General features: G+C 36.2%; 1 protein-coding gene across 1 annotated transcript in view; it reads right to left on the reverse strand.

The window, feature by feature from the left end:
• Window positions 1-1,182: 1,182 nt before the first annotated feature.
• Window positions 1,183-22,058, reverse strand: part of LOC149774293 (uncharacterized) — a 31,559-nt gene continuing 10,683 nt past the window's right edge. Inside the window, exons 3-4 of the mRNA XM_089945419.1 lie at window positions 4,254-4,356; window positions 1,183-3,468 (exon numbers count right to left, since the gene is read on the reverse strand). Coding sequence (XP_089801545.1) covers window positions 3,141-3,468; window positions 4,254-4,356 — 431 coding nt within the window. The 3' untranslated portion in view covers window positions 1,183-3,140. The remainder of the gene's footprint in view (window positions 3,469-4,253; window positions 4,357-22,058) is intronic.

The raw sequence follows: 22,058 nt of genomic DNA on the forward strand, positions 1-22,058 counted from the left end.
AGACGTGACCTCAGGGTTGGTCGGTGTAGGGATAATATCCAAAACTGGATAGTAAATCGCCAGATAGAGTTGCTTATTTTGTAACTATGGCATATAGTGTTATCTGACATAAAGGATTTGTAGGCTATTTCAGAAGCATTTTCTTTGTAAAAAGTGATTCATTATCTCTCGTATTGGCTAAATAGTTTGTACATGCGAATGTAAAAAAGGTTCTACGTTTTGTCATGCCTCACTGTGGATGAGTTTCTTTAACTAATATAAAGCAAATTGTTGATGCATTCTCTTCCTTCGTAAAAGCCTGTTATATGTCATCGTGTGGTACAATAAACGTCATATATAAAAAGATCTTTTAGTTCCACAATTTGAAATATATGCCGTATTTACGCAGGAAAAGAAGCTTTAATTTTGTTTGATACCAAATTTACTTCTGAATTCTAAATCAAAACTTTGAAGATTAAATTCACTGTATAGCTTACAACTCCCACCGCCCTTTTTGTATGCTCACTTCAAAATGAAATCACGTTTTTTGTTTTGCGTGATGCGAAAAAATATCAGCAATTTGAGCACTCGCAACTTCTAGGTCAATCCTACGAATCATATCGCTAATAGAAGTCCTTAATTGCCACTAACTGCTGTTCGGACTGCTTTGGTTATTTACGACACAAGGATAGATAGAGACGCTGCTCATGAATCAAATTACTTTATCATTCGCAGCTTCTCAGTCAGTCCTATGGTATATCAAATCGGAACGATAGTCGAGGTGGTCCGAAACGTCAAAGAATAGTAAAATTTCCGGCGAACAAATGTATGATTTTTTTGTAAAATACTGCGCCGACATACATCTCTATATAGTTTTGTCTCGAAGAAATATCCAAGATGAAGAGGACTGTATGTTTGTGATAACCAAATACGTTCCGAAAAAATAAATTATTGACATGTTTACAATATTTTACCTTACCTCTCCAGCTATGAAAATACAACGTTGTAAAAAAAATGTGTTGAGCTGAATATTTTCAGCAAGCATTTCCATGTCATTTCTTGCTGCAAGTATAACTTTTATAAGTACACACAATCAAACGTCGCATGGCATGGTGGGAAATCGTGTATTTTTTTAAACGAGAAAACATAATGATATATGTATTCATAAATTATAATATCAATTAAAGAAATAGAACAAATATATCACCAATAATATTCTTTATTTCACACTTAAGTATATAATAACTGTCGACATTGAATGTGAAAAGTAATAATATGAAAGATGGTCATTGCTTCTCTTAGTTAGCTGCCAGAAAAATTTCATTGGAACTGCCGATGCCAATTAAATTGTTCATGCAGAATAATGTTAACATTTTCTTCTCTGCTTTATTGTTATTTTCGCAAATTTAAAATCTATCATAATTCGGGTATTTTGAGAACTATGTGGCAGGAAAAAGTCACCACATTTCCTTGTCAGCGGCTTGAAGAAGTTCGTTAAAACTTCTGTCTAAAAAATAGTTTGTACAGATGCGCAGTACGTTTTGAGTTCCTCCTTTGCTAAGTTTTGTGGATGAAATGGTATAAAACAACTTTTTAAAATGGTAAAAATGTATAAACTTGGTTGGCTAAGTTTCTAATATACTGAAATAATGTAGATTATATACTTGGTTCAGATGGAGGCATAATAAAGTTTGACTTTGTTTTCTCTTCTTTATTTGTATCAGAACAAAAATGGGAAAATGTCGACAAATATTGTGTCATGCAAATTAAAAATGTATGAGGAGGTTTTTATCATCGAGTCTACTTCAATGATGAATGAAGAATTTGAATAAAACATTGTAGGCTAAGTAAGGGATAGGTGCACTGAAACTTATATCCGTATTGTTTATGTTAATTGTCTTCGAAGATTGACAAAGAGAATTCATTGGTGGAAAAAAGGTAGAGGAAAGAAACTTGCGATAGCTCTTATCAAAAGTTGTTCGAAAGCAGTTTGCTAAAATTTCTTAGGCTTAAAAAAAAGAATTCGACCTTGTCCTCTGACAAATTGTTCAGTAAACGTCTTAAGAAAACAATGCTGAAAAGTGGGCATTTTGAGAAGGAAAATGTTATCATCATTTCTCAACGTGCCTAATGATTGTACTGAAGTTTTACTGTCGAAATCAGTGGTTTGAAATGCGTGTAATATATTTTCACGGTGTCTCTATATTTATAATATTTCGGTAGAATTTGTAACAAGATTACAGTAAACATATATGTGTATACGACAGGCATGAGTTTAATGGTGCTATGATCAGGTTTTTGGCAAACTAAATATAATATAGAAAACCATCATATTCTTATTAGATTTCATATCACCGAGACCTTTGACATTTAGAAGTTTCTCTGACGACGCTCACAAAGATTCACAGGCTTTTCTTTACCCCATGTGCAAGCCATATACAAAGAGTCTTGAGGCATGTCGTGCAAGCTATCAACAAAGTATTTTTGAAGGAATTCGCTCTAAAGCAACAATTCTACCTTTACTTCGAGGCACAATCACCGTCACCTTTGATTTTCTTTTACACACAAATAAAACACATCTTTCATTCTTGAAGTGCAATCTCTAGGCAAACTTTGGTGAAGGAATATCGTCTAATCACATCTTTAACATTTTTAAAGACATCGCAGTTGCCTTAACCTTTAACCTTTCGATCTCAAGGTGTACATGCTTTTCTCCTCACCCCAAGTGTAAGCGATCCACAAAGTTTACTCCATATGACGCAGAACTAGTTTAATGGTGCGAACAATTTATTTCAGTCACACTGACCTTAACCTTTCAAGTTCTGACGACGCTCACAAAGATTCACAGGCTTTTCTTTACCCCATGTGCAAGCCATATACACAGTCTTGAGGCATGTCGTGTAAAATTAAAGTTAGTGCACTGAATCAATTGTTCTCTATTCAGTAACAGTGACCTTAACCTTTGACCTTATATATGCATATATTCGTATACTTACGTTAGAACTTAATTCAATGGTATATCATTTCGTAGTATTGTCTTTTCAATGTAAATGAGGAAAAGATACATTGATACAAAAATAAAATCATTTTACCAAGTATGTTTCTTTAAGAAACAAATTTTTATTCCTCAATATTGTTTTCATAAAAAAAAACATTGTAATTTAAATATATAAATTGAATCTAGAAGGGTCCGTAACTACTTCTTCATAGGTGGGTGGGGATTCGTTAGGTGCGACTGGAGTCTTGCTGTATGACGGGGGAGGTTCAGTATGACTGCAACTGCTGGAGACTGCAGGGATCCGTTGTACAAATGAATGGACGTAAAGGTCATTATATGAAGGAGATTCAGAGGATGATTCTCTCACCATACCATCTGCATTTGGCTGTTGTCTGATGGTGGTAACGTTCTGTACAGGATTCTCCCTTGGTCTCAAACATCTACTCCCCACATGACCTGGTTCTCTTCCTTGTGATTTTCGTACACTGCGCCTAATAATAAATAGTACGAGTATAGGCGACCAGAACTAGCATTTTGAGTGCCCCTGTATCATTGTATCTGCTTATTCTGCATTTGTCTAAATCTTTGCTCAAGTCAGGTTAACTCTATGTCTCTCTGTGTCTCTCTCTGTCTCTCTCTGTCTGTCTGTATCTCCCTCTATGTCTGTCTGTCTCTCTCTCTCACAGACATATGCTGAAATTATATCATGTTATAATAATAATGATACTAATAGTACTAATAATATTAGAAATAAAGATACAAAGAACAGTTTAGAGGGTGAAGGGATATTAAATTAATAATGATGGTATTTTTTAGCTTGTTCTCTTCGTCCGCTCCGGTGGCCTAGTGGTTAGAGCGTCCGCCTCGGATGCGGGAGGTCGTGGGTTCGATCCCCGGCCGAGTCATACCAAAGACTTACAAAAATGGTACTAACAGTTGCCTCGCTTGGCGCTCAGCATTAAGAGGTTAGTGTTAGGACTGGTCGGCCCGGTGTCAGGATAATGTGACTGGGTGGGACATCATGCTATATGTCTGCGGCATGATGCCCCAGTGCTAGACATCACTATAAACTGCCACACTGCAGACATCGTAGCGATATGACTGAAAAATTGTTAAAGCTACGTTAAAAATCAAAATCACATCACATCACATTGTTCTCTTCGTGATGATGATGATGATAGTACCATCATGCTCATATTTAAAGTCGTAAACGTTGTTTTAATAATATATAGAGAGTTATGATGATGACGGTATAATTTCAAGAGTGCAGTCTTACATCTTTACAATGAATCCAACGACGAAAAAGATAACTAGTGTTCCAGTCAGACCTCCAGCAGGGATCATAATAGTTCCTATAGTCCATTCACCACTGGACGTGCCTGGTAACGATATATAAGAGAGATAGAATTATAAATATACACCAGATAGAACGGAAAGTGTTATCACTGGATTCTATAAAAGAATGCTTGATACTAGTTGGTTGAATTAATATTTTAATACAAATAATACTATCATGCAAGTTAGAGAATTTTTAATTCGTACTGTACGGAGATTCGAACCAAGGTCCGCGGGTAAACGACACCCATAGCCTTGCCTGCACACAAGAGCCCATATTCCCTCACGACTAAGCACACATCACCAAAAAATGATGTTACTCAATCGGAGTTACATGCAGTCGTGTGTAGCCGACACACTCGCAAGACGAACTCATTTTTGGTGATATGTGCTTAGTCGTGAGGGGATATGGGCTCGTGTGTGAAGGCAAGGCGACAATGGGTGCCGTTTACCGGTAGAGTACAAATTAAAAATTCTCTAACCTGTATGATATTATTATTTGTATATATATATATATATATATATATATATATATATATATATATATATATATATATATATATATATATATATAACACGTTACAGTAAAATACTAGCCTTATATGAAGTATATACTAATATACTAACGTCAAATCGTGTTTGGATTATGTATTGAAACTATATGCTATCTTAGATATTATAAATAATGAAGTATTGTTCTTTACGACATGCAAACTATCTTATTGTTATATTCTTGGTTTTGTGTTTCTATTATTATTACACATTCATGATATTTCAACATTACAACTTTAATTTTTTGTACAAGTCTGGAATATAGATATAGGGAAGGTCTTAATTTCTCGTCGTATAAACAATGACTTAATTAATATTATAATGACGCCAAATCGTTTATTTACAAAAATATATGTAAAGGAATGATGTATTCACCTTAAGAGTAAACGAAAAGACGACGCGAAAGCGCCAGAAGGAATAAAGCATGGATATATTTGTGATCTTTCATTACATTAACTAATTGTTTGTATGTATTAGCCGAGAAAGGGACATATTCATGTCTGTCTGTCTGTCTGTCTGTCTGTCTCTCTCTCTCTCTCTATATATATATATACATACATACATACATACATATATATATATATATATATATATATATATATATATATATATATATATATATATATATATATATATATATATATGAGAATTTCCTGAAAGTGAACAGGGTATATCGCCCGCTGTACTGTATAAAAGTTTCTGTCCATTAAAGGCGTGTTTTGCTGTCATGTTTCCCTTTAAGTCCGATTGCTTTACAAAGAGAGATCAAATTAAACATGCTCAGTAGCATGTCGTCGCGATGAGCTGTGAACGTCGCTTTGTCTCAGTATCAATTGAAGTATAACAGATACAGTACGTATATGTTGATATCGTTGCAGGCAAACTTACATTCTTATGAGCCATTTCCTATAGCCAATTTTCATTGATAGGTGATAGAAGATGTCTTATTTTTGACATAAATCACCCAGACAGATTGGAAACAAAGCTGACAAGACGAATAAGATCTTGATCAAATATATTGGTTCGGCACGGGACTGGGTGTGTCCGGTTTTGATTTTATGTGCAAAAACAACGGCCAGTGTAAAAATATCTTTTGGCTACCCAATCAGCTTTCGATTTTCAATGAGTATATTACTAACTAGAGACAGACAAAAGAAGACAAAACGAAAAACGATAAATGCAAAAGATTACACTGAAGTTATAAGAAAGTGCATGATTGCATGTCTGATGAAGCGTAGTGTGAAAATTAGATTTTTCGGCTTATTGATTTGAACTCCGTAATATACATAACGTCTACGAGCTCTTTACTCTCTTTCAGACTTTAATGGAAATTACAAAAGAGACAAATGTGTACATGATTATATACTTTATATAAGTGTTCTTTTAGTTGTCGCAACTACCTGGCTGAACTCTCTCTCTCTCTCTCTCTTTCGATATATATATATATATATATATATATATATATATATATATATATATATATATATATATAGAGAGAGAGAGAGAGAGAGAGAGAGAGAGAGAGAGAGAGAGAGAGAGAGAGAGAGAGAGAGATGATGATGATGATGATATTCTTTTATTCCTCTATTTTCTGAAGATTTTAAAACAAAAAAGAAATGCATTTAAATACATAGAATCACAAAAATAGTGGATTCGTTACTTACTGAATTATTTCCAATAGCAAACGAATAAATAAATTAAAATCATTACTAAACTAGATAGAGATATATATACGATAAAACATTTGAAAATGAGAGAGAGAGAGAGAGAGAGAGATTCTTTTTGTATTGAATCCCCAAACACAAGTGTTTGGTAGCTCTAACTAATCAGACGTCGTGCATACGAAACAAAGCTTGCAAAGCCATACATAATCCTTTCAAGGATCAATCATGAACCGCTTGTGGAAATATTGATTATCAAAATGTACAATGTTTATATCGCTGCGGTTTCGTTGCTCTGTAACGTTGCTAGGTGTTATTTCACTGTATGACAATAAAGTTAAGTATGTGACAGAACTAGATTTTACTGCCATGGTGATTAGGATGTAGAAAGGTGAGTTATAAAAAAAAAATCTTTAAGCAGGCTCTTACTAATTATTATAAAGTATACAATGAAATAATAAATACATGCATAGAAATCTTCGATACAAAACTTGACACCATTAAGCTGATACAGAAACCTGGGAACCCATTGCTCGGATGTGGAACTATTAAGAGTTCAACATTCGAATAAGATTAACTTATCAAGCTTCATTGATTAGATGATAAATTGAAGGTTTGTGCCAATTTGTAGAACGGCAACACATTTTAAGAATTTTTTGAGTATACATTTTGGTGGATAATGTGGAGACTAATAAATTGGAAACCTGGACGCTAGGAGGAAATATAACCTCAAACGGGCAACAAGTCATACTTACACATAAATGGAAGGAGAAATGAGTTTCTTTTGGATATCGTTTCATGGGATCACACAGATTTACAAAATGATTTAAAATTATATACTATATAGACTGTTTACCTCAAACAACTGCTAGAATGAATATGTATGTCAAATACGTGCAATATACAAATAGAGTACCTGTTCATGTACAACACTTAAGAGTGGAATAAAAAACAATTATATATCTTAGAATTGATCTATTTTCCCCATATCTTCTATGGCCTTGTTGAGTATTATGTAAATATGTTTCTTCTTTGTTTATATCTAAACCGATGACAAAAATAAATCATAATTTGTGAATACAAACAGTGTTTGGCAACTCTAATTTTGGCTTTCATCTCATTTAACGTTGTGTTTGCTTTGCTGTCTCTCTACTGGAAAACGAGATAATCTGCTTCAGAGTAGATATTTTAACTTCCGAAAATAGTAACGGGCATATCAAACTGTCAAAAATTTGTCTCAAAGCATAAGGCATGGATTTATTCGGAATCGAGCAGGCTCTATCAGACTTGCTAACAGCTCGTCAGTAAAGAAAGGATACATGTCGTGTGCTACAGGAACAATTCATGAAATTAGTAACAGATACCTAGAGAATAGCAATTATTGTTCATATTAACTTATTGTGTGCAAAGAGAACTTGTATTCATATCCCTCAGTCCGTTCTCGTGGCAAGTCAGCCAAATGATAAAACGGTTTTCTAAATATCCTTGGTAACATTCATAGTAACAATTTTCTTGCGATATTCTGTTACAAAGCGAGATTATGTGACAGCCAGGAAATTCATCCGTGCAACGTTGATTTCCTAAAAAAAGATTAAACTATATTGATGGGTTGCATATCAGAAGGTTACCTCTCACGTACGCTCGAAAACTAAAGAAATGATACTGGTGAGCATACAACCATGTGCACATTTGTTCTTTAAATAATATTCCTTAAATATAAACATGATTAGCTGTCTAACAAAACAGTCAGTTTTAGAACTAAACGCTTTCGTATTATTGTATTTCAATGGAGGCATCAAGCAGAATACATCACTGGTTGTTATGGCGGAGTGGGCTTGCAAAGCCTTATGCGCTTTTGTACTGCTTTCAAAAATATTAGTTTAAGAAATATAACTAGAACATTTGAAACCAAGTGTTCTTTTAGTTTGCCATGAGATGTTTTACGTGCTCTCGGTAAGAATGAAAATTTTCAATGCCCTTCTTTGTATCGAGAAAATGGGTCGCGTCTACCAATTCTGAGAGACGAAAGATTTTTCAAAAGTAAGATATGTTACATATTACATTCATTGCAAATGACTCCTACAGATCGATAAACATAAAACATTTACTTCGATATTATGCACTTGTATATAAAAGGAAGACTTAAACGGAATATATTTATTCTCATGGCTCAAAACTGAGCGCCCTATTCTTTATTTCATATTTGTCTGCATATAATAATTCCAAGTTTGTGTTTGAGGGTTTCGACTAGCGTGGTTGAGTACAGATTGAAAGGCTAGAAAATCTTTAGTGAATAGTTCTCGCTTTGATGCAAAGTCTACACGTTATTTACGTGGGTGGAACATGGGTCTTCTGCCGCTGGACTTCAGTTTCACTAATAGCCCTCTGAATAAAACAGTAGATCTCAAAATATTGTTCCTGTTCGACAATGAGTAATTGTCTTTTGTCACACTTATTTGAATAAAAAGAATAAATAGCTAAAAGAGGATCAGTATGATCAATACGTCTTGATTGATCAATAGAAGGAGAAAAAGCACTGCCATCAAGTCTGAACAATAAATGTGTCAGTTAAATGAATACATTCCTGATCGACCTCATTTTCTAGAGCCCTCTTTGTCAAGGCGCTAGTAACTGTACATGCAAGATATAAATCTGGAATTCAATCTCAACAGAATCAACGTTCTGATCCAAGGAAGGCTTCTCACTTATCTCCATCTAGGTCATTGCCTAGTAATAAATGAATGCACGCAATAGGCAAAGAAGTTCCGGCTCCAATAGTCACAGTCTGGGAATTAAGTCTGATGCCAAAATGACACAATAAGGACCAACATTGACAAATCCACACTCTACTCGATGAAGAAAAAAAAAAACGCTTTTACTATAAACAAATTATCGGACAAGGGCAAAAATCCTGATAATAAAACACTCTTAGAAGCTCCCGTGTCCCTTAATATTTTAAGTTGGACAGATCTGGCACAATTACCAATATGCAGCATAAAACCTTTCGAAATGAATAGTTCATAATTCCCTAAAAAAGAATTTGACTGGGATTCGTTTGACACAAATAATATAATGCTTTCAAGACAAGAGAATGACGTTGACCAGTTTGGAATAGGAACATCTGAAATAGCTTTGACGTTATTCTGTTGGTTATTGTCAACCTGTAGTAATCAGAAATGACGTGCCGTTTCATTTTACATGAAGTACACGTAGAAAGAGATAAGGATTTCAGATTGCTCATTTCAAATGTGTGATTTCTTGCTAGTTGTGTCATATCGAGATTTGGAGGTACGCATATGATACCAAAGCTGCTGAGAGGAAGACTTCTTTACAATTGAAAGTTTGAGAATTAAGGAATAATAATCGTCTGTGTGTGCAGAATTTTCAAACGTGTCGACCTTATGCTCAACCTGATAGGTCTTGATATCACTATGGAATGAAATCTTGAATTCTTCAACTAATGTGCTTTCAAAGGTTACCATAAGCTTGTATTTCGATTTGGATTTTTATTTAAAAAGTAGCTTTAACGATTTTTCAGTCATATCGCTACGATGTCTTCAGCCTTGCAGTTTATGGTCATGTCTAGCACTGGAGCATCATACCGCAAACATGTAGCACGATGTCCCACCCAGTCACATTATCCTGATACCAGGCCGACCAGACCTAATACTAACCTCTTAATGCTGAGCGCCAAGCGAGGCAGCTGTTAGTACCATTTTTAAAAGTCTTTGGCATGACTCGGCCGGGGATCGAACCCACAAACTCCCGCATTCGAGGCGGACACTCAAACCACTAGGCCACCGGAGCGGTACCATAATCTTGATCAATCTTCTTGACTGAGCATCATCTCTCAAATAGTTATTTTTTTGTCCTAGCAATTTCGACATTGATTTGCCCAGGTTGTTTTCTGCAACCTTTCTCGATATGCCTCAGGTCGTATCTCTTGAAGATACATTCATTAACTACATCATAATCAGCACTCTCTTCTGTCGACAGTGAAGTGTAGACTTTACGAACTTTTTCAGTCTTTCTTATTGATTACTTTGATAAAGATTCTTTTATTTCCGAAATGTGATAATGTCTAGCAAGCTCAAGTTATTCGTCCCTTTTGATAGAATCTAGAATCTAATCAATTCAGATGTCGATGTGAATGCTTGTTAGTTTCTCTGCACATTTCTTAAATGTGTCAAATTAAAATCTTTTCCAGGGACATTGAAAATTCAAAAACAAAGTCAGTTTGAATTTTAAAGACGCTCATTATATTTTTGAAATGTTTTAAAGAAATTCAGATCCTGGACAAGCCTCAAATTTCTGTTACTTCAAGATTGTCTTAAATTATATAACAGAAGGAAGCGAAACAAAATGATTAGTCAAATCAACAAATAATTTATTTCCATACAATGCAAAGTGAAAATTCAAGTAGAACTTAACAGTATTTTGAATTAAGTCCCGAATAATCCTAAATTTCCTATCACAAGTTCAAATATACCAAATATTCGTAAACAAGTTGTGTCCATGAACTCCAGATTTAGTAAATATCTTAAAAAACATGAAAAAAAAAATAAGGCTATCCTCATTCGCGGACAAAGGTCAAGCTGTTATGTATCTCTGTTTTTTCTTGTAACTCTTCGTACACATTTTATTTAATTTATGTAATTTTTATTCTTGGTTGTAAATTGCATGGAATATATTTTAAATAGATTTTCCTTAGTCTAATAATAGCGTAAAATTACATAGGATCTGTAAAAAGAGGCTGACCTATGTGTTGACAATTACAAAAATAATCGTAATGGTAAGACTTGATATCCCCTTTGGATTAATATCTCACTGGATGATGGGGTTTGGACTGTTCTAAAATAATTCAGCCACTTCCTATTCGTCGCGCTGGGTAACATGAACAAGCAATTTCAAGGCAAAGTGAGTAGAAAGATTCATCACGTGCTGTATATTGAGAAACATAGTCATAATAGACGGTGTATATAAGGAGAGAACTGAACAATGAAGTTCATCCCGATTTTGGAGCCATCCTCGTTTCTTGTGTTCCTGTTGCAAGTCTGCAGACGTGTCTTCTGTTGTACATAATTTTATTTAATTTATTCATGGTTGTAAATTGTATGGAATATTTATAGAAAGATTTTGCCTAAATCACCTTAGTCTGTTAAGAGCAGAACATAACATAGTATCTATAAAAAGATGCTGACGTATGTGTTAACAATTATTAATAATAATCGTAATAATAAGACGTTACAGTATTACACAAGCATTATACGAAGGATATACTAGTATCACATCGCGTTTGGATTATATATTGAAACTATGCTCTATTCCCGATATTATCAATACTTGCATGAAATATTGTTCTGTATGACAAGTAAACTATATATTTATATATATATATATATATATATATATATATATATATATATATATATATATATATATATATATGCAATTTTTCTAAAAGTGAACGACGTACAATCGCCCGCTGTACTAATATAAAGTTTATGTTCATTAAAGACAATAGGATGCGCAAAATTAACGTGTTTCTCTATAATAACTCTCTTGAAGTTCGATTGCTTTACAACGAATGATTGGATTAAACATGTTAAACAGCATATCGTCGTGAGGTACTATGATTGGAACACTGCTTTGTTTCAGTATCATTTTGAAATCTAAAAGATAATGTACGTATATATTGATATGGTGGCATGAAACTGCACATACTATAGGAAAACTATACCTACTATATGATACATATCCTTTTGAGCCTTTTCCTCAGCTAATTTTCATTGACAGGTGACGATTTTGTTTTTGACATACATCTCCGAGATTGGTTGGAAACAAAGCTAATAAGATCTTGATCAAGTTCACTGGTTACCGCATGGGAATGGGTGTGTCCGGTTTTTATTAAATGTGAAACACTGACAAAGAATGATGCAACATAATTTTGGTGCTACCCTTAAAGCTTTTGAATCTCGATCAGTATATTACTAACTAGAGACAAAGAAGATAAAACAATAAACTCAAAATAACACACTGAAGTTATAAAACTGTGCATGATTGCATGTCTGATGAAACGTAGTGTGAAAAGTTAGATTTCGCAGCTTGTTGATTTGAGCTCCGAATAATATCAACGTCTACGTGCTCTTCCCTCTCTTTCAGGCTTTGATGAAAATTACAAAACAAAGAACACGAAATAAGCATAAGCTGTATTTACAAAAGTGTACATGATTATGTACTTAAAGTAAGTTTTCTTTGATCATTTTAGATGTCGCAATTTCATGCTCTCTCTCTCTCTCTCTGTATATATATATATATATATATATATATATATATATATATATATATATATATATATATATATATTACAATATATATATATATATATATATATATATATATATATATATATATATATATATATATATATATATATATATATCTGTGTGTATGTGTTCGTTTCATTTTTTTGAATCCGCAGACACAGTTTTTTAGTGACTCTAATTAGTCAGACGTCGTGCAAACGAATAAAGCTTGCAAAGTCATAAATAATTGTTTCCACTTGTAAGGATCGACAGAGAACAGATGGGGAACAATTATATATAAAAATATATAAAATGCGTATATCACTGCGGTTGCGTTGTTATGTACCGTTGCTAGAAGTTATTTAATTGAATGACAATAGTAGTGAATGGGGTCACCCTAGGGACAATGGGAATTACCATTAAAAACACCCTTGGGTCACTCTGGGGACTATGTAAATTTAACATTAACCACCCTGGGTCACTCGAGGGACAATGGAAATTTAACATGGGCAAAAAACCCTGGGTCACTCTGGGGACAAGGGAATTTTAACATGGGCAATGGAAATTTAACATGGGCAAAAAACCCTGGGTCACTCTGGGGACAAGGGAATTTAACATATGGAAATTGAACATGGTGAGTCTGTATAGCGTCAAGGGGAACTGAACATGGTGGGACTGTCTAGGGACAATGATGGTAGAGGGTCAAACACAACAGAGACAGAGACATACATACACTAGTACAAGCGTGAGATTTATATATAAAGCATTACCAAGACCTGAAATCTTGCTGGGGTGTTCAAAAATTTGCATATTTGTAATGATGCTATAAATAGCTATAATCAAGAAAATGTTCAACGACAAAATGGATGTGACTAAAAGTAACGCTAAAATGACGAAATTGTCCCAGAATTTAAAGGAAAATAAACATATCCCCGAAAATTAAGTTACAATGGTTTAGACTAAAATGGATAAAATTAGTAACTACTTACAATATCAACTTGTGTGACGATCGTGGATAAACACCCATGTATCTATTTATAGCTATAATCAGCTAAAATTCATATGAAATCCCACTATCTATTTATACTACAACTTGTGGGTTATTCCTTTGGAAAATCCCACTATCTTTTTATAGCCTCAGCTTCAGTGACGTTCCTGTTTATGAACTCTAGTACATATGTATAGCTACAACCTATGGAAATCCCCAAGTCCATATTTATAGTCCCGAAATTTCCAGCGTCAGTGACGTCACTGTACTGAACACTAGGGGATAAATGTCAACAGTGTTGCAAGTGGCTGACCTGAATACACGCTACTGCAGGTATGTAGGTAGAGTGTATCTGATAGGGATAAAGTGAGTTTTTATAGGGACAAACAGACACCAATACACACACACCCACATACACACACAACGTACGCGCGCAGACATACGCACATACACACACACACACACACACACACACACACACACACAGAGGGAAGAGGAAAACACAAACCCCAAATATACTATCAACACAGAAGGGAGATAATAAAAACCCCAAACAAACTATCCACACAAACGTACGCGAACGCATACAAACCCCAAATATACTATCAATACAGAAGGGAGATAATACAAACCCCAAATAAACTATCCACACAAACGTACGCGAACGCATACAAACCCCAAATAAACTATCCACACAAACGTACGCGAACGCATACAAACCCCAAATATACTATCAACACAGAGAGAAGAAGAAAAAGTTTTTTGAAAGCACCTAAGCCCTCACCTGCAATGACCAACTCTGCCAAACACCTACACCCCACCCCCACTCCCAACACTACAAAACCCATTTAACCCGTTATTTTATGGCATCAGTGTGTGATTTAGGAAACATCAAGACACAAAATGATGGAGGAATAGACTGACTATTGTTTACCGACTTGCATGCCTAAAGAGCGTGCGTGAAGGAAAACATCCTTCCATTTCAATTCTAACTAAAACATGACCCAGAGGAATAGAGAGAGGTGAAAGAGCACAATTTCATAAAGTGTGAGTAAAAACAAAACACGCCATCCTTATTATACAATGTCAAGACCAAGAGACACTTACGTTTTCTTTCTGGTCTATTCTCTTTTAGAAGGTAGTATGAAATTTCACATCAGGGCCAACGCATCGGCTCACATTGTCAATTTTTCCATTTCCATGTCTTTACTGGTACAAGTTCTTCATCATCTTCAATTTCTTCTTCTTCTGAATCCCTCTTCTCTGTTTCGTCTTGTTTTTGTTTCTTCTCTTTTCTCGTAGGGCACTCTGAATTCCAGTGTCCTTTCTCCTGACAACGATATTAGGTATCTTGACTTTTGTCTCTCTTTCTTAGACGAAGCAGGTATTCTGGAGACAAATACCCATTTACCTTTGCAGATATAGCAAACTTCATTAGCACTTACACACTTTCGTATGACTCTCATCAAATCAACGACCAAAAGAGTAAGTTTTGTTGCCACTTTCGCATGTGAATTATGCTTTCGTATGACTTTTAGCAAATATTTGACCAGCAGGTCGATCTGTGCTGACTCTTCCATCTTCTTGATCGTTTGAGAGCGGAATGAATACTTGACGCTAAGACACTCTCCTTATATACAGGGACCTGCTGCGTATGAAACCTAGTCAAATGTAATTTTGCAATAAGATGAAACGATTTCATTGAGGAAGTAAAAGCAATGATGTACCGTATCGCCTCACACAAAACCTGAAGTGTTAGTTCAAATCCGTGTCAGCGATTTCGAAGACGACATAACTGAGCTTTAATCAATGCTCTCCAATTATGCCACAAAACCACGAGTCCTGATTCACGCCAAAAGAAATTTCGTTCGGTCCATAAAAAATAGTATCACATCAGAGAAACGCAAAAACGAACTTCCAGAAAACTGAGAACGACGGCTTACACCTACAACGTAAATGTATGAGTTCAAGTAGTGCGCAAAACTTAGTCAAATTAAATTTGTATAGTCAAGACGAAACGATCTCTTTTCGAACAAGAAAGCAGACACCAAGCGACAATGGCGATCCGTGTCACACAACACTTTTCAAAATGTATATTATCAGAGGTTTGTTCTAGCGATCTGCACGGTTAAATTAAATGTTGATATATTTTGCAATAAGACGGACACAATTTCCATGGGATCGCCCATAGTACGATTGTTCGTGCATTAGTTTAATTTTTAAAAATATTTTTTTTATATAAATCGCCTATAGGATAGACCCAGTAAAGCATGGCCATTCTCGTCACTGTCTGAATAGCTACTGAAGTCAATTCGAAGCGAACGCGGTAAGAAAATAAGTATAGCCAATGAAATGGCTTACAACGGGTGATGCATTGTTTTGTTCTAGGACTGTGTGGCTTAATAATCCCTATGTTCTTGCGTTGTTACCATTACAGTGCAGACAGACTGAAATGTGAACTTACAAGCCCTCTTTGTGTGTGTTGTACCATTTCCTCTTACAACATCAAAAATGTGTCACAGTATTGGTTCGCGTTTTCAAGCTGACCATTTTTTTATATCTCACTTAAACATTTCGACATAAACACTCACACTCACATCGGTAGAGTCAGAACAGACGTGTTACAGTATTGAGGGGCATGTTATCTTGTTTTTTTCAAACTAATAAATTTGGGGCTTGTATGAAGTAAAGAACCGAAAGTACAGTGAAACTCAAGGATGATGACCCAATCTGTATGTCTATTGATGCGTGTATTTACTTAAGAAGAAATATGACCTCTAAAACACAAAGAGATACGGCAAGCATGATTAGATTAAACACAACGATGTTTTCCTTCAAGCCCGTGTAATTTAGAGTTTCAATCGTCTTTGAAGACAAACTTGGTCTCCTTTTGTAGGGCTTGCAATAATAAAAAAACTGAAAAATCTTAAGCACTTTGCTATAGATAATTTCATCAACAGACTAAACAACATAAATACCGTTACAACAATAGAAAGCCTTAAATCTTCTATCAAAAAGAAATGTATGAAAAAAATTAAAGATTAACGATAACTGACCAATGAAACCGAATTTAACAAAGGCAATGACATGTGAAGAAATGCCTCTCACTTTGGAAAGGTAGGCGAATGTGCTCTGTCATGTACCATCAACTTGAAAAAAATTATAAACAGAGAGAAACCTGAATTCAAAATTAAGTTGTTTCTTTTTCTTCAAAATTGTTTCGTTTCTTTTTTCTTTTTTTTTGGAACAAATCTAAGCACTAATATAGAGTGGAAAAGGGAAAATGCACATACAAGCTTTGATATTTCTGAAAAAATGAGGGGATATTCCTAACGTTCATAACCACCTATATATGCTTGGACTTGTCTGTGACTTATCCACAAAACAAGATGTACATATTTCTGGTCAAGCTGCAAGTGTGTGCGTGTTTTTGAAAATGGTAAAAATGGGATATACAATTTTCTTGTGACACTTATAAAGTGAAGAGTCTGTGCAAGTGTCAAAAGCCAAAGTCATATAAGTTTTGTATTTTGTACGGCTTGTAAAGATTTCCACTTTAGAAAATGTGAAGTATCACAAGTTATTATCACAAACAGAAGTGGAACATAGGGGCTTGCAAGAAAGAAAATAACCCAGACAGTTGGTGGCATCAAGAGTGCTAGAGACGGTAACCGAACTTGCTTGCCTGCTTACTTGAATTAAAGTGATTTTCGCTCTAATGGAGCATATATCACTGGTTTAATAACGCACCGCGTGATTTTTAATTACTCCTGGGGAAGGAAAGAGAGCCTCATCTCCCAGGCTTTTATGTACTCACAGACTACTTTTAAATTTAGCCACTCAGGTGTAGGACTAACTAGTCCTTAACAACCTATCTGAAAGGCTTTAAACATGAGTGGGAATAGTCTCACCACACACTCATTTTTTTCTGTCCGAGCGTGGTAAAGGAGGAAAAAGGTGCTCAAAAAGACAGCCATGGGTGTTAAGTACTCAACAAAACGCTAGCCCGTACTTATTTCAAATCAAGTCGTGTCACCAAAAAAGACGACGTGTACGACATCAAAGGCATTGTCAAACGCAGAAACCGTAAAATGGGAAACGACGTGTCAAAGAAGTCAAAGTACGTTGGAAAGGATATCCACCCAGTTTTCATTCTTGCATCGACTCCTCGCACTATAAAAAGAAGTGACCATCATGCCCTTTCACACAGATTGAGCTACTGCGATCACTCCTTCACCCAATTATTCTCTGCAAGATTTACAAACACAACCCTTGTGGGTGTGGTACGGAAAACGTGTGCCTAAAACGCAAATCGTCTTTTTCTGCCAAACCTTCGTGGTGTATTGTGTCATCGGTTCAACCATTGCCAATTTGAATTTGCAACAAGGAGACAAACACTTGTGGACCATTGTATTGAGCAGTTACATCGGTTACCTGCTTCCTAATCCCTCCCTGAAATTCTCCTCGAACGGGAACAACGGGAACCTTGTGTCCAGTGTCAGTGCCAGTCACCACTCCAACAACAACCCCATTTTGGCCGGAGACACTCCTCTAACTTCCAGTATCGCCTCGGAGAGCCACAAAACTCTGGAATGATGAGCAATAACAACCAATTTTACTTAACCTTACCCAGTGACAGTTCCATGGAGGTGTTTCCCAAGAACAAGTTGTGCTGTTACACGGTCAAATTACCTCAGACCATCCAGTTAGATCACGAAGCCCATTGGGAAGTGGCTTTAGTGGAAATCATTCACCCAACACAAATCAAAAACATCACCGAAAGCAAAACACTTTCGAGGTGGAAATCCTGAATGCCCAATTGGAGGAATAAATCAATAAAATCGGGTTTTTAGGGGACACAAGACCAGCCAGCAATCCAGCCTTCATTATCTACACCTTGAAAATTCCTTCAGGTGATTATTTTAGTGGTGAACATTTGGTGGACACTATTGCGGACAGGTTCAACTTAGCCTTTGGCAAAGCACTGAAAAGAGCCACAAAAGTGTGAAGATTGAGTACCATAAAGTGGCTAATCGTCTCGTGATCAAATTTCAAGATACGGACACATTGTCCCTCAGGTTCAATGGTAGTTTGTTTGAAATTTTGGGTGGACATGCAGAAATGGTCGCAAACAATTTGAGCCCCAAGATCAAAAGTAATATGGATTTTTACAGAGCTTTTGGAAACCCGGTAGAACTGAACCAAGGACTTAATTTGATCTTTGTGTATTCCGATGTGGTGGAGTACAACGTGGTGGGACACACCTCTGTTCCGTTACTGCGTGTCATTCCTTTCAAAGTGGATAGTACCACAAACAATGACCAGGAAGGTGCAAACACCTATCACGTACACCGTGAATTTGTACATCCTCACTATTTGCCCGTCAGTAAGTCGTATTTAGACACCGTCAACATTGCTATAAAAGGAGATCTGGGACAAAATATTCCATTCTCCAAAGGGAAAGTTACAGTGAAACTCCATTTTCGAAAACGGTTCTCTAACGAATTGTAAGTCAAGACAGCGAGGAGGGACATTTTCACCCCATAAAATCCGGCCAGATGTGTGTGGAATTTCAGTTTGCAGAAAATCTACGCACAGATAATACGGTGAACGTCATCCTGTATGCTGAATTGGACAATACGATATAAACCAACAGTTTGAGAGAAGTTATTCTACACTATTAGAAGTCATGGAAGACTTTTATCAATGTTTGTATAGTAGGGATTCTTTGGACATAGAATGTGAAGATCCCTGAGGATGGAGAACCCCAAGACAAAGACGAAGAAGTCATCATGATGAAGTCTAGATGGCCAGAACAAGAATCACATTTAGTTTCCTGTTATGCTATAGTCTTGACAGAAAAAAATTAAGGAATTGGTCAAGAAAGATTGCTATGGATGTCATAACGATCATCCCAGTGAAATTCAACACGATAAATGCCTGATGCTGAGTCAAGAAGAAAAATTGGACGAATATCTGGACGAAGCTTGGAGTCTCATCTCGGAAGAAGACGTGTTACAACAGTGGTATAAAGGCTTGCGTGAACATTATTGTCCTCCATTAACAACTCAAGAGATCCATCGCATCGAAGCTCTGGTGGATCAGAGCTGGGAGACAAGGCGAAGAAACGGTTACTTGTCAGACATTTTCAAGCAAAAATTCAGGATCGAATTCATCACTTATCATTACCTGTGAAGAAGAAAAAAACAAAAAATGGATACCTGAGAACTTTATTACATTTGAACCACAGTTCTTATACTGCTTCTTGGAATCCTGTCGTCTGTGCTAAAGATGAACTCCCTCATTGCACACCTCAAAACCATCAGGGTTATGTGATCAACACAGACGACAGTCATCTCCCAGGAACCCACTGGGTAGCCGTCTACTTTCCTCAAGAAGGATGTGTGGAATATTTTGATTCCTATGGACTGCCCCCTTTGGAAGACGATATCATTGACTTTATGAGAAGAAATGCTCAGACCACCAGATTCAATAATGTGAAATAACAAGGCACAGATTCCTTGGTGTGTGGACAGTACTGTGTGTATTTTCTGCATCATCGCAGCCTGGGCTATTCCTTAGAACATTTAGTGACTCATTTTGATCCTCGTCATTCTTCTAGAAACGATGTGAAAGTACATCGATGGTTTTGTGACCAGTATGCTTATCTTTTGTCTCTAACTAGGAAACGTAGTGTCCATCAATGGCCTAATGACTTCCAACAGTGGAAATCACAATTTCATTCACAACGTTGTCAGCCCTGTCCAAAATAATGTGTTAGTTGAAAAAATGTTTGGTATTTGAAAAAAATGTTTGATGTTATATTGTTGGATTATTGTTAAAAAATGTTAGAGTTGTTTGTTAGTATGAATAAAAAAAATGTTGTGTTTTGAAAAAAAAAAATGCCTTTGTGGTTTGTTTGGGTATAAGAATGTTGATTCATGCTCTTTGACTTCTCTCTATCCCTCTCATGACACTCATTGAACGTGCCGGCTCGTAAGCCGTGTAGTAATGTTTTCCTTCACGTCCGCGCTTTGACCATAAAAACGGGGCAGTCTCCAGTCTGCCCATCCATTGTTAACTTATCTTCCTACGAAGATGTGCTCAAGATTAGCCAAGTTGAACGAAGCCTATGTGAATTTACATAGGGTCAGGACAAGTCTGATACCGAGACCTGAAGAGATAGACAATATCATAATGTTGAAAGTCACTGAAGACCTGAAAGAAGAGCTCTTCAAGGAGGAATTCAAGAAGGAGAAAGAAGAATGGATGGAGAAGTACAGACTTCATAAACAGCAGAGAGAGCAGCAACAGCAGCAGCATGAACCTGACAGAGGCTTTGTCAACAGTTGTATCGACACCAAAGAGTTCTTCTTCTCTTTTCCGAAGAAGCAGACCTTATCCTGTGAGAAAGCCTGTCGTCAGAGGAGGCCGCCATCTTATAACCTAAGCGATTGCCATAGCTTCAAGTTCAAAAAAAAAAAATTTCAGGGCTACCCCATGGTCTCGAAAAGAAATAACATTCCATTGCCTATGATATGTTAGTCAGTTAGAAGAAAAATACAGAAGTGAATCTATCAGCACATGATTTCTTTATCTTGGTTAGAAAGTGCGACTCCAAGTCCTTCGTTTCCGTCGCTTATCAAAATTTTAAAAATAGTAATGTTCTGTAAAAAAGTGAGTGAGTGTTTCTTTTCGGTCTGTGCGTTTTTGTTTTTTGTTTTGCTGGTGATAATATGGATAATGTAAGTTCGGGTACAACGAAATTAAAAGAATTAGGCCCAGAACTCGGTGTGGAGGGAAGAAATATACGCAACAGTAGCGGAAGCAAGAAATGCAGACCTAGCCAGTTAGCACTCCACCCACCTCGAGAACACAAATAACATCTAGTCAACAGCCGACTATACCTAACAAACAACCTGCCCCGGAAAGAGTGGTGGCAAAACAAAGGGCCACTTATGTTAGACAAACGGTATGGCAAACTCAAATGTAATTATTGGAGGCACTAAGTTCTTTTCTGGGGCCCCGAGTGGCCGAGTGGTCTAAAGCGCTATGCGTTACGGATCACTGTCATCTCACCTTTGTCTGCGTGGGTTCGAGTCTCGGATTCGGCTAATGTGGGTATGTGAGAAAGCTTGCCAGTAGCTTCTCGTGGGTCGGTGGTTCTTTCCGGGGTTTTCCCTGGTTCTTCCTCCACCATTAATTCTGGCCGCCATGTATAGCCTATCGCGTGCTGAAAA

Source organism: Sinohyriopsis cumingii, unplaced genomic scaffold (assembly GCF_028554795.1).
Source record: "Sinohyriopsis cumingii isolate HCF-2022 unplaced genomic scaffold, ASM2855479v2 utg000349l, whole genome shotgun sequence".
In the NCBI taxonomy this organism is placed as follows: domain Eukaryota; kingdom Metazoa; phylum Mollusca; class Bivalvia; order Unionida; family Unionidae; genus Sinohyriopsis; species Sinohyriopsis cumingii.